Here is a 13,605-nt window from a genome sequence, read left to right as displayed (position 1 = left end):
TAAATCACCGTTATAAAGATAATCATTAACCTCTCCCTCAATCTCTTCATCCTGTCTACCTTCTCTTCGGATAGTTTCAAGACAACACCTCTATGATGCCCATTTACATCTTCAGTTCCAAGGAATTCACACCCTTCAAGGCTGATCCTTGCATTCTTGACAAAAATACATGAATCGCGTTTGGTAATCATGACGCTTGAATTCGATAGCCATTTTTTTTAATATAGATTTCATTTTTCTTTAAGTCAATTTTAGACCAGATCCTTGATTCAATCTTTTGATGAGGTCATGAATCGCAATCGCCCTCTGTTGCTGCATTCCGCTCCCATCTATTAGTGAATGGATATTCTGATCAACTGGGGATGACTGCTTCGCCGGTGTACCAACAAGCTTTTGTAAAATTGCTTGAGATTTGGGTGTAAGAGCTTTACGTGCGAGACCGCGCACTCCTTTCTCAAGGAACTTCTTTCCAGTATCAAGAGCTGCAGTCTTTCCAGCATCCATAGCTTTCTTCCCAACTTCCTTAGCAACGCTTTTACCAGCATCTAGAGCGGTAGAGGCAATCTGCTTCGCAGCATTGCTAGTAAATAATCTAGTGAAAATACTTGCGATGCTATCAAACATTCCAGCACCGCCATAGACATACTGTCTTCTAAATCCACGATTCTTTGCTATAAACATTATTTTTTATAGTCTAGATATTATTTTTTATATGCATTGACGTCCAGCACCTTTTGTCTTTTTAGTTCATCGCAAATCGATACAAGCTCGTTCCGAACGCCTGTGTTACCCGCTGCCTTGCTTGCCATCAGCAGGTCTAGTCTTTCGAGCAATGCATTAGGATCGCTAGGAATAACAACAGATGTGCCGCTCCCTTCGTAATAATCCCTATTAGTCCAAATGGTTCTAAGCACATTCTTCCATTTCAACCCCTTGCTGGCCTTTGGTCTGTTACTCTCTGGATCGTTGCCTTTTTTGAGAGCGTTCGATTCAATCATCATCTTCGCGTAAATTTCGTAGTCCTGGTCGGTGTATATATGATTCTTGGTTACGATGAGTTCCCACAATCCCGATGTTCCTTGGTACTCTTCACCATCCACTACTATGTTATCATCTACAAAGGCGACGGGCTTATTGCCTATATAAAAATTGCCGTTCTTATCGTATAGCCCGTACGTTCTATCAGCCTCGGATTTGGAAGCGAACTTCCTTAAATATTCTTGCGCGATTGGTCTGAAAAACTGCGTATCAGTATCTTCCTTTTGTTGTTGAAACCCCTCTATAGATGGAAACGCTGGAAATGTGATTTTCTTCAATTCCGATATGTTTTCTTTGATGAGTCTAATATCAGACCTTATGTCTTCTGCCGTACTTTTTTGTACGTCCGTTATGGGTTTGAATATTTTACTGAGATCTGTTTGTAACTCTCGTTCACCAGTCCGTCTCTCTATCTCTCTGTTTTGGAGCCTCTTTTTCAGCTTGAGAAACTCTTTTACGATTAAATCCCTTTTCACGGGATCTGTAATCTTTAGAAATGACATTTTTTTTTGTTTCTAAAGATAATATTTTTTTTATCTCGATTTTCATCTCGATTTTCATCTCACTTTTCATCTCGATTTTCATCTCGATTTTCATCTCACTTTTCATCTCACTTTTCATCTCGATTTTCATCTCACTTTTCATCTCGATTATTTTTCTCGAACAACTTGCGGAAGTACTCGTGGGTTTCCTGCCTTCCCTGTTCGATCAGGGATTGCTGTAGGTCGTAGTCCATGTGCTTCTTGGAAACCTTTCTTATTTCTTCCTTCATCTCGCGGTACTTGACCAACTCTGCTAGTATGAGTTGAAATTCCTCATCACTTACTGCATTATCGGCTAGCGCCTTCGAGATGTACGACGATATCGTGTTCAGTTTTGCTTGTGCCAAAACCTTGATCTTTTCGTGCTTTTCGGCTTTGGCCGCACACTTCCTATTCACATATTTTCCGACGATACTCAGAGCTCCGGTAGCAAGCGCAACGCCCTCCATCACGACAACAATCGGTGCTGCTACTACCGTAGATAAAAGGCTAACACCACCGATGCCAAGCCCCATGGTGATGCCGATAAAACCAACATCGACATTATCCACTATCTTCACGGCTCTTTGGTACTTCTTGCTGAGGGTCTCACGCTGTTTTCTTTCTCGAGAATCCTCTGAATCTCGTTAATTTTCTGTAAACGATAACCTTGTCCCTCATCTTCAGGGGGAGCTGTTGGCAACTTTGGATAAAGCGCCATATCATTATTCACTTTGTTGATTTCCATATTTTTATATGTGTGAGATTTTTTTTTATGTCATATAATGTATGAGACATAGAGGCTCGTTTTCCTCAATAACAACAACCCCGTTCGAAATGTTCGCGATGTTTATCACCACATCATCAACACTTTCGAGAATGGCTTCATTTTGTATACTGCATTGCCTCATTTTAAGGCTTTGCTTTAGTGCCGTTAAAACCATACCACTAGTCATCCTCAATCCAAACCTTAATCTAATCGTTTTATTTTCTTTTGGTCCGATAGTAAGTTTATTTTAATTGAAAATTTTCCACGTTACTGGTTGCACCTTCTGTGGAGGATGTTTTACATCCATTACCGGTATCCAGTGAATCGTCTTCAGCTGTCTTGGCAAGTTATACCAATTTTTCGGTTTTACACCAAATTTGTGAACAGGCATTCTTTTTTTAATATATATATGTTCATGACCACGTATGCATGAAACACTCATAATATTGCACCGAGGATCGGAATGTTGTTGAATGGGCTGTTAGGTCCCAGGATAAGACCCTTCCCATTATACCATCTCCTTTCTTTATTTATATAAAGTCCATCACCAACGGCCTCTGGACCCGAACCGGTCGCGGGTCCTAAATAAAGTCCTTTTCCGTCTGTCTCTATCTGGCAAACACAACCTCCTTTCTTGAGATACAACCCGTTCCCAACCACCTTTTGCACTCCCGAACTAGCCAAACCAGAAAGAGCGCCAATGCCTAATGCTGGAAGTACCGTCTTTGCCAAAACAGGCGATGCACGCGCTGCCAAACCAGCAAGCATCCCAAGGAAACCGCCCTCAACTTTCATATTGTGTTTGAGTTGAGCTTTACTCATTTTGATAGTTATTCCTTTACCACCTTCATAGGCTTTGGCTAATCTCTTCACTTGTCTGTCTGTCAGTGTTAAGACATCTTCACCGTTCAAATCTTCGTGACCAAAACGGACACTGACAGGACAACCGTTTTGAAGGGCCTCTCGTAATTTTTGTTTCTGCCCTTCTGAAACATTCAATTTAACATTCGTATATCGTGACATTTTATATATACGAATATTTTTTTTATTACACTTGTCTGATGTGAAACCTCAATGATAAATTATCTCCTCTTAAATTTAGCAGCGTGCCATTTTGGTCGGTGAGTGAAGTCTCAAGACTGTGTATGGTGTCTAGTGTCACGGGAAGATACACCAAATTTCGTGGTGTTTCAACTTTTTTATGTCCAGGGGTGACATTTGGAAAGAAGGGGTATATCGTGTGTTGTGAAGCTCCATTAACGTAGCTCCCTGAGATATTGTCAACATTAACATGCAAGCTGACAATACTAAGAATGTTGACGACATTTTCAGACTCCTGAAATCCTAGTGCGTAAATGTCGTGGTTAAATCCTAACACACTGGAAATGGAGTTGGGATGCCTAAAGTCTATTTGGTAATTATTATCTAAAATAAGGACAGTCTTTAGTGTGTTCGTGTTTGCAGAAATTGTAACGTAATATTCCTCATTGACACTGCCATAGTGTCCATTCTGCCTCATCTTTTGTTGAATTGTGTCGTTAATGTCATCGATGTTATAGATACCTTCTGGTTAATAAATTTCGAACCATGTTGTTCCGCCATCGGGCGAGTATCTAAAATAATTATTACTCGCATCAATGTTAGGAAAAGAGTAGTAAGTCTCGAGATTGACGAGTGCCATCTCGTGCTTTTTCTTTTTGTCGAGTTGAATTGGTGGATTGAACCTAGTTTTAAATCTTGTCTTGTTGCTATTCAGGACAATCTGAAACGAGGTTTTAGGCTCAGTGTTTTCAGCTATTTTTTCAAGTATTGATTCCATTTTTTTTTTTTTTTTTTTATAATATAATATTTTTTTTAACTCGGAATATAAAATGTATCAAATCCACTTCTGTACTTACCGTTCTGCCTGTTACTGGTCAGGTCGATCACTACGAACCCATGTGGTTTTTCCCATGCTACCTTGCACAGACCTTTGAATCCATCTTTTGACATGTCTTGACTCACATGATCATTATAGATATGGTTGATATTCTTCAGGTCTTGTGGGAACAAGCAGATAAAGTTTGCATTTTCTCTTATCGTTTGGCGTGGTAGCTTGAAGTAGTTTTGTGAAAAGTAGAAACAATCTACATTGCTGTGTCTTCCACGAATATAGTAAGACTCACATTTATTCTGTTTCTCCAACGGCAAATCATCATATATCATTAAATTCTTGTTTTCGGAACTTAAATCATGGGGGTCTGGGACGTCTTCGGCAGATTCGTAAAAGTAGCATTGTATGTCCGACTTGTCTTTCATCTGTTTAGACCATGCCTCAACAAGCGCTGAGGGTGACACATCTGACTTCATTACCTCATCGCGCAGGGCAAACAAGCGCATAATAGCTTCTTTTGGCAATTCCTCTTCAAAAGCTTTCTTGAGGATGCGGTATTCAGGTTGGAATAGACTCTTGCCGAATACTGCTAGCTTGTTATAGTCAAGCCAACCCGGTCTCAGTAAAAGATTGAGCAAAAGTGTGGTTTTACCACACCCCGATTTGCCTACAATCATTCCCCTTATGCTCTTTGGCAGAAGCTTGTGATTGAACCGTTTTGATACCATTTCATTCCACGATAAATCTTTGACTTCCATATTTTTAATATAAATATTTTTATATATATATAAAAAAAAACATAATTTATTGCGTGAAATGCAAAAGAGTTACTGAAACAAGTGATGTTCAAAACACTGTTTCTAAAAATGGACGAAATATGAAGCGGGGTAAATGTGTCGTGTGTAGGATAACAAAAACACAATTTGTAGGCGGATCAATGGTGAATGAAGCCATCAATCATTTACCGTTTGAAATGCATCTCCCGGGACATAATTTTACGGAACCTGGGACTAATCTCGGTAAAAGGCTGAAACCAGACCCCACACCAAAGGAATGGAGTAAACCTATCAACAGGGTTGATAATGTTGCATACCATCATGATGTGTGTTACTTGAAAAACAAGGACACTAATACAAGAAATAGGGTATGTGACAAGAATATGTTAGCTGAACTGGGTGGAATTGTTAACCCTACACTTAGAGAGAGGTTGGATAGATCTATTGTGGACAAGATCATTGGCACTAAGATGAGGTTTGGAATGGGGGTGGGAGGGAAAAAAAAGCAGCAGGTTGAGGAGATGAGCTCAACGCCTACAGCACTCAAAGCATTGGCTGAAGAATTACACAGACCCGTGAGAAAAAAGTTTGAGAGAAGGAGGGTACGTGTTAATGGCATCGATAAAATTTGGGCCGCAGATTTGGTAGACATGCAGGCATTCTCGAAATTTAATCGCGGCACCAAGTATTTCCTTGCCGTTATCGACATTTTCTCCAAGTACGGTTGGTTAGTGCCATTAAAAGATAAAAAGGGGAAATCGGTCGCAGCTGCACTGAAAAAGATACTCAAGGGGAGGAAACCGAAAAAGATTTGGGTGGATAAGGGCAAATAGTTTTACAATAAAGACGTGCAGAGTTTATTCGAGTTATACTCGATTGAAAACGAGGAAAAATCGAGTGTGGTGGAGAGATGGATCAGAACGATGAAGGAAAAAATGTGGAAATATTTTTCCTCCAATTCCACGAGTGTCTACATCAATGTGCTCGACGAACTTGTCGATCAGTACAATAATACGACACACTCGTCAACAAAACATACACCCACCGAAGCCAGCAAGAAGAAAAATGAAACCCGAGTGTGGATGAATCTATACCCCAACCATGATGAGCCTAGGATAATTCACCCCAAGTTTTCCGTCGGAAGCAAGAAAAAGAAAACCTTTGAGAAGGGCTATCAACCGAGATGGACGGAAGAAGTATTCACGATAACGGCGGTACAACGCACGTCGCCTGTAACGTATAAGATTAGCGACCAAAACGGAGAAGAAATTCGGGGTACCTTCTACGAACCCGAGTTGCAGAAGACGAGCCAAGAGGTATACAGGATAGAAAAAGTCGTCAAGAAAGGTAAAACGAGGTCGCTGGTCAAGTGGAAGGGTTATCCAGAGACGTTCAATTCATGGGTCAGCAATAAGGAGATAGTCGAGCTTGTGAGGCCGCTCGTTACATTATAGAATGTTTTTTCTTTAAGTCATTTTTAGAAACATCATTTTTCTTTAAGTCATTTAGACCATGTTTAAACATGGTTGTGGTTGGTTTTGAGCTTGTTGAGTCGGATGTGTTAGTGGTTGGTTTTCAACCCTAATTTGAAAATGCTCTCATACCGGCAATTTCTTACTACTACCGTTTGTCGCTGCGTGCTGATCATTCAACTTCATTTTAACAGGAACGGCATTCCGTTCTCTACTTGATAAAAGAAGACACGCAGGCGAATAGTACTTTTATCAAACAATCGGGTGTAAAAAAAAAGACCATACAAAAAGATACACAAGGGGTCTAGCGTCTTTGTCGGTCACCTGAGATCAGCAATATTGAATATATAGGTTAAAGGATAGTTATCAAGTGTCATGAAACAGAAATTGTGACACTGAATATCATCAAAACTGTCATCCTATACTGATAACTCTTATAAAGTTAGTTCCATTGGGAAATAACCAACGATATGCTTAAAAATGTTATTATTCCATGAAAATTACAGTAAAGTATAAAACGATATTCGTCTCCAGGAAGATATGTGAGACTCATTTTGGTAATCAAAGCACCTTAGGATGCTTCCATTCATGAAGAGTATTTGGTTCCACCATATCTGGGTCTCGAGAAGAAGATTTTTGAAATTTAAGTCAATTTGCCCCATTTGGCCCCGCGCTCCAGCCCTTTGTGGTCAGTCAGGATGAAAATGGGCATACCATCTTTCACTCTTAAATCTAACCAAGTTTGAAATATTTCCAATGGAAATTAAACAAATTATGCCCAAAAATCTAGTTTTTTCTATATAAACTATATTCAACTTTATCCCCTCCTCACGGGAAATTGTGAGACCACGGGGCCATGAAATTCACAATTTGGATAAAGCACCTTAATATGCTTTCGTTCATGAACAGTTATTGATTCTGCCATATCTGGGTCCTGAGAAAACGTTTTTAAAATCCGAATCAATTTGCCCACTTTTGGCCCGTCCTTCAGGCCCCTGAGGGGTGGGGACTGTTTTATTTCTGTAAAATTTCATTGAAATCGGGCCAAGGGTTTTTGAGAAGTCGTAGGTGTTAAATTGTTTACGGACGCACGACGCACGAAACCGGATGAAGGGTATTAGAAAAAGTCACCATAAGACTTCAAGTAACCTAACAAGAGAAGAGATCTTTTCGCATACAATCAGATTGTAAAAAAAGCTGTACAAAAAACATACAAATGAACAGCACCTTCCCCATACAATCAAGTGTAAAAAATGGACGTACATATGACAAATATTTCACATAAATGTAAAAAAAAATGTTCTTAGATCATCGATTGATTAACGACATCATAGTAAATATGTTAAACATTTCCGATCCTACCTGTTGCCCAGGCTACACCTCCAGTCATCGCGAGAGGATAGAATGTGCTCTGACGGATCAGCTGAATCACAATTCCAGTCGTGATAATGGCGCTAGACATTACCCATTGGAAAAACATACCTGAAATAAGTTAATTAGTTAACACAACAAAATTATTCATAGATATTCTATGTATAATTTTTAACTCTGTTATAAGACAAAAAAAATTAATCATTATTATGGAACAGTATACTGATACGTAAAGTTTATCTGTTAATGAAGTATAAAGTTTGTGTTTACTAACTTGTCTGGTATATACTGATGGTTAACAGTCAGTTATTATGTCGGGGACAGATCTGTAATGTAGATTATCTGTTAATGAAGTATAAAGTTTGTGTTTACTAACTTGTCTGGTATATACTGATGGTTAACAGTCAGTTATTATGTCGGGGACAAATCTGTAATGTAGATTATCTGTTAATGAAGTATAAAGTTTGTGTTTACTAACTTGTCTGGTATATACTGATGGTTAACAGTCAGTTATCATGTCGGGGACAGATCTGTAATGTAGATTATCTGTTAATGAAGTATAAAGTTTGTTTACTAACTTGTCTGGTATATACTGATGGTTAACAGTCAGTTGTTATGTCGGGGACAGATCTGTAATGTAGATTATCTGTTAATGAAGTATAAAGTTTGTTTACAAACTTGTCTGGTATATACTGATGGTTAACAGTCAGTTGTTATGTCGGGGACAGATCTGTAATGTAGATTATCTGTTAATGAAGCATAAAGTTTTCCCTGATGATACCGAGCCTATCTATATTCATTTCTAAGGGTTTTCATTCTACGCTTTGTTGTACTAATTTGTATCTCGAAACCGATAATTTGATATGATGAATGGCGATACCAGTAATACATTCTAAAGGTATTACTACTAGTATATTGAAGTGATATCACATATTCAATGTGCAGCGTGCAAAATGTGACAAGGCGTTGATGGGTTGGTGTCGTGCAAGTGTTTCAAACAGTATCATACAGAATACTAACATATATATGTTGAAAACATCACGATGCACGTGTTAGGGCGTGGCGATCTAGGCCGGTGTGATATACATAACAGATATATGATTAATTCTGATTATCCAACATATCAGTTGATGTCATATCGTAGTACAACATTTACTTGGTAACTAGCAAATTCAGTTTTTTGTTGAGAACAAATAAATAAAGTTTCGAGAAAAACCGTATCAGATGAAATATTTGTAAAAGGAAAAAGAGGATTAGCGGCGTTTATATTAAGAGATGATCTGCCGAGATTTCAAACTAAAGGCACAACAGCATCATCACTTAGATCGTCATTCGACTTCAATTCTACAATCGTCAGAAACGGCTTTCTAAAACTTCAAAACTATTGGTGAACAGTCAGTTATTATGTCAGGGATAAATTTGTAATGTATATTATCTGTTAAGGAAGTATAAAGTTCGCATGTATACATCGGCATTCTTTGTCGTGTACTCTTCTTTTTAAGAACGTAACATAACTTACTTGAATTAACCAAGGTTTACGAGGTGGGTGACGTCAATGAAGAGGAGGACACCTTATTCTAACATCAGGTCGTATTCTCCGTGCAAAGTTTCCTTCATAGTTTGTCCAAGTTTTATTGAATTGGAGTTAGGATTATGATTATGTTGACATGTTGGTATTTTTCTACTCTTTCTTTTTATAAAGGAGATGATACGATGGTATGTTTATGAAAAACCTCGATCTGTACATATTGTGTGTATCTCTCATGTCAAAGAAAAATATTGTGTAAACAATAATACGAGTTCTGTATTGTTATATATATCCGTTAAACATTTAAAGGGATTGTGTAAAATGAATCAACACTACATGTTCATTTAGTAAGAATATGCAAGCCAAGATAAGGAATTAAACTGCATTTGATTCGTCCTAGGAGTTTTCAGTGATGGGAAAGGCCTTAAAGCGATGACTTCTAGGATGCGAATGAAGAAGGACAAGATTGGTCGAAATGATGTTAAAACAAAGATGGGTAGGTGCATGTGATCTCGTACTGCTAACTACTACATGGTTATATAAGTTAAACGATCTTATAAATATGTAGCTGTGGTTTATATAACACGGTCTTGTTTATCAGTGAAGAGAACGCTATATGTTTGTATTAATGATGAATTGTGCTACTAATGAAATCATACCATCTCCAGTCTCGTATTTTTTTACGGGCACGAAGTTGCTACCGTAAAAGAGAACAGATACAAGAGCCGAGATATATCCCCATTCTGGAGCGAGTGTGTTTTCACTACTGCAGGCTGTGGAGTTACCAATTGGAATGTCTGTCGTCATGGCGAATCACTAATGGCAACATGAAAAATATATATTTTACATAAATACTCGATCAGCTTAAATAAGGAATTAGGTCAGATTAACGTTGTATTATTAAACCATCTCGGCCCAACAATAGGACGAGTGTGCCACACTTATTGGCCCTAGATTACTATTGATAACAATTCATCCTCTAGTTTTTCAGCTGTGTTGTTATAGAAATTATGAATACACTTTAAAAATCAAGATACATACGTATGACATACGTTCCAGTTAAGATGAATCTCTCCCAAGTATATTTCTATTTTCATTATAAAAACTGTGATATTGTATACATGCAGTACTCACCCTCTTTCCGCTATCATATATTTACTCAGTTATCACTATGCGATATCGGGACGTCTACCTTAGTGCGCATGATTAACCCATAAGTAGCAGTATGTATTGACCTGTATTACAGAGATAGGCTTGTTCATCATATGACATTAAATGTTTGACTTTCCTACTACTGGACAGCAGTGTAACATTGCCCTTTTTATTATTGATAACAAATACTGTATGATAAAATGAAATGTATTGATATATTCAACCCGTACAATAATGGTGACAGCATCTTCACCGCAAATAACTTGTGAAACAGAAATCCGAATTTGCCATCCAAGACAAATTACCCGACGCAGTTCATGTACACTTGTGTATGATGCATAATGCTCCATTTCTTTGTGCGATATGAAGCTGGACGTGTTTAATGCTCGTTAATTTGCCTGTTGCCGTACACCTTGTTCTCATTATCGAGACATTACTGGCTTGGATTGACCAAGATTAACATGCTGGGAGTCATCGATGAAGCAGGAGACGTTTACTATTCTGGAACACCGGGTCTTATCATCCTCACACGATTTCATGAACATCAGAGTAAATCATTCTTTGGTTCACAGTTTTATTTAATTGAATTATGATTATTTTGAATTGTTGGTATTATTTTTACTGTCTTTGACTATTAAGATTTCTCGATAGTGGTTTTCTTTATTTCTATAAAAATAGATAGCAATATCCATGCTTTCCAAATCCATGGTGGTTTTGCGCAATTGATTCAGTATATACGGGAGAGCTTTGTTCCAAACATCATGCTTTCCTTGCGAGATGTTGACATCTAGCAGATACACACCACAGGGTTTCGAATGACGCAGGCGTTTGAAAATTTTCTAATTCTATGTCATACCGTAAGATGTAAGATGTTTTCGATGATCTTTATTAAGTCTTACGTTAGACTTTGTTACACGAAAATCGTGATAACAGGGTCAGACTCTTGATTATCGAATAAACTACGATATGTATACATCATAGGTTCGGGATGCAGGTAAACGGTTTCCTCCCACACTAAGACCACTCGCGCGCTTCCATCCGAGCCAACAAGAGTGATCTATATAAGTTGGAAAAACTTGCTTCGCAATTGTTGTAAAATAAATAAAATTTATTATTATTATTAGATAAACTGCTACCCTGAAATGGAAAATTACAACAGGAAAATTGTAATCAAAAAGCTTATCATACAGCTAACAGGAAAAACTGTCCATGTTGATATCATTGTAGGAAAAGATATTACTAAGTGGTTGATGTAGAAGTGTCATTCTTGTCCTTGGTGTTCAATTTCAGCAGGTATATACGATGGAAGAAGTGAATAAATATTTCCCTTGTTATTTAAAAAAGACATCATCAATATATCTGAAAATGAAATCAAACGACATTGAAAAAGTATTTCAGACCTGTTTTGATAAGCTCTTTGATGAATTCAGCTTCGCAATCAAGGCAGTCAACAAAGGCGCTTAGTTAGTCGCCAAAGGTATGCCAATATTCGTAACGCCATTCCTCTTATATACACGGAAATGCTTCGTGTTATATTTGATATGGGTCTGTAAGACTCCAACATTCAGAGTTAAGAACAACAGGTGTGGTGTATTTTGATGTATTGACGTATATAATTTTAAGGATACACTCGGTAAGTTTTCACATTTTAAAAGTCACATTAACATTTATCAATCAATATCCCATGCTACATCACCGACACACTCCCTCGCTCACTCGACACACGAGAAGAAAACAGCTTTTATGTATCTGCACACTACGACAAGAAACGACACAACAATGAATATGAATGAAAAAGGCCACCCTTACAGAGAGGGTGACTTTGTATTTATTTATGAAATTAAAAACATATCTTACAGTTTTGTGGGGAAGACATTCTGTCAAGTCTTTGTGGCGGTTTTTTTTTGTTAACCCCACATTGGCTTTTTATTATAACTACTGAAAAAGTAACCTTTAGTTCATTTTATGGTTTATGTAACTGTAAGATATGTTGTACACATATATCACAAATTGTTGATATCATTTGATTGACTATAACTGTCACAGTTATCGATCATGATATATTTCCTTTCCTTGATATCACATGTGTCCTAATTGTCAATCACAACAGTTTCTATCATTTCTTGACTTCACATGTGTCCTAATTGTCCATCATCTTAAATCTTTTTATTCAGTTGCTATAGATGTGTCCCCGAAAAGATTAGATTTTCATTCCTTCACTATATATGTGTTACAGTCATCCTTCACTTTAGATTTTCATTCCTTGACTCTGAATGTGTCACAACCATCGGTGACTGTAAATGTGTCACAATCGTCGGTGACTGTAAATGTGTCACAACCGTCGGTGACTGTAAATGTGTCACAACCGTCGGTGACTGTGACACAACGTCGGTGACTGTAAATGTGTCACAACCGTCGGTGACTGTGACACAACCGTCGGTGACTGTAAATGTGTCACAACCGTCGGTGACTGTGACACAAAGTCGGTGACTGTAAATGTGTTACAATCGTCGATAACAGTAAATGTTTCCATCAGTTGAGTGTGGACGCTATTCGTTAACGATTTTCCAGTTCTTGACAGAAGGCGTGTTGCCAGTCATTGATCAGATTCATTTTTTGTTCACTGTAAATAAGTTACAAATCCTCAATTACTTTTCAGTCGTTTTTGATAGGTATTTCTTCTGGTCATTTGAAGGGGACAAGTTTGTTCACAATTTTTGACAAAATTGTTTCCTAAATACGTGTCACTGACTACTCGTGTGTTACCATTACGTTACATACAGTGACACACTTAATCAGCACCAGGTTTTCACAAATTGAAGTAAACAGTTTGAACAACTAAGCAAAGTAGATCTGTTGACTGCATCACACTTTTTCTGTCATGCTCAATTTCAACTGCAAAAAAAAAAGAATACAAAAAAGTAACAACTTAGTAAAGAATAAAAACATTACTAATCTGTGGGATGTAAGGAACTGTTACTAAAAAAACTGTTATGTTTAAAGAGAGGTTAATAAATCATATGTTATGTTTAAGGAGAGGTTAATAAATCATATGTTATATTAAGGAGAGGTTAATAAATCAAATGTTATGTTTAAGGAGAGGTT

At 37.6% G+C, this 13,605-nt stretch overlaps 2 protein-coding genes across 2 annotated transcripts in view; both read right to left on the bottom strand.

The window, feature by feature from the left end:
- Positions 1–10,155, bottom strand: part of LOC132553113 (transmembrane protein 144-like) — a 32,547-nt gene extending 22,392 nt beyond the window's left edge. The window contains exons 1-2 of the mRNA XM_060217324.1: positions 10,008–10,155; positions 7,812–7,931 (exon numbers count right to left, since the gene is read on the bottom strand). Of these exons, the coding sequence (XP_060073307.1) occupies positions 7,812–7,931; positions 10,008–10,155 (268 nt within the window). The remainder of the gene's footprint in view (positions 1–7,811; positions 7,932–10,007) is intronic.
- A 2,129-nt stretch (positions 10,156–12,284) lies between these two features.
- The window catches only part of LOC132553111 (uncharacterized), a 36,964-nt gene continuing 35,643 nt past the window's right edge, over positions 12,285–13,605 (bottom strand). The window contains exon 25 of the mRNA XM_060217323.1: positions 12,285–13,395. Within this exon, the coding sequence (XP_060073306.1) occupies positions 13,366–13,395 (30 nt within the window). The 3' untranslated portion in view covers positions 12,285–13,365. The remainder of the gene's footprint in view (positions 13,396–13,605) is intronic.

This window comes from Ylistrum balloti, unplaced genomic scaffold (genome assembly GCF_031769215.1).
Source record: "Ylistrum balloti isolate Yb309-2 unplaced genomic scaffold, AGI_CSIRO_Ybal_v1 Utg370298, whole genome shotgun sequence".
Taxonomy (NCBI): domain Eukaryota; kingdom Metazoa; phylum Mollusca; class Bivalvia; order Pectinida; family Pectinidae; genus Ylistrum; species Ylistrum balloti.
Note: the sequence above shows the minus strand (reverse complement) of the source record. Positions and strands in the feature narration are given on the sequence as shown.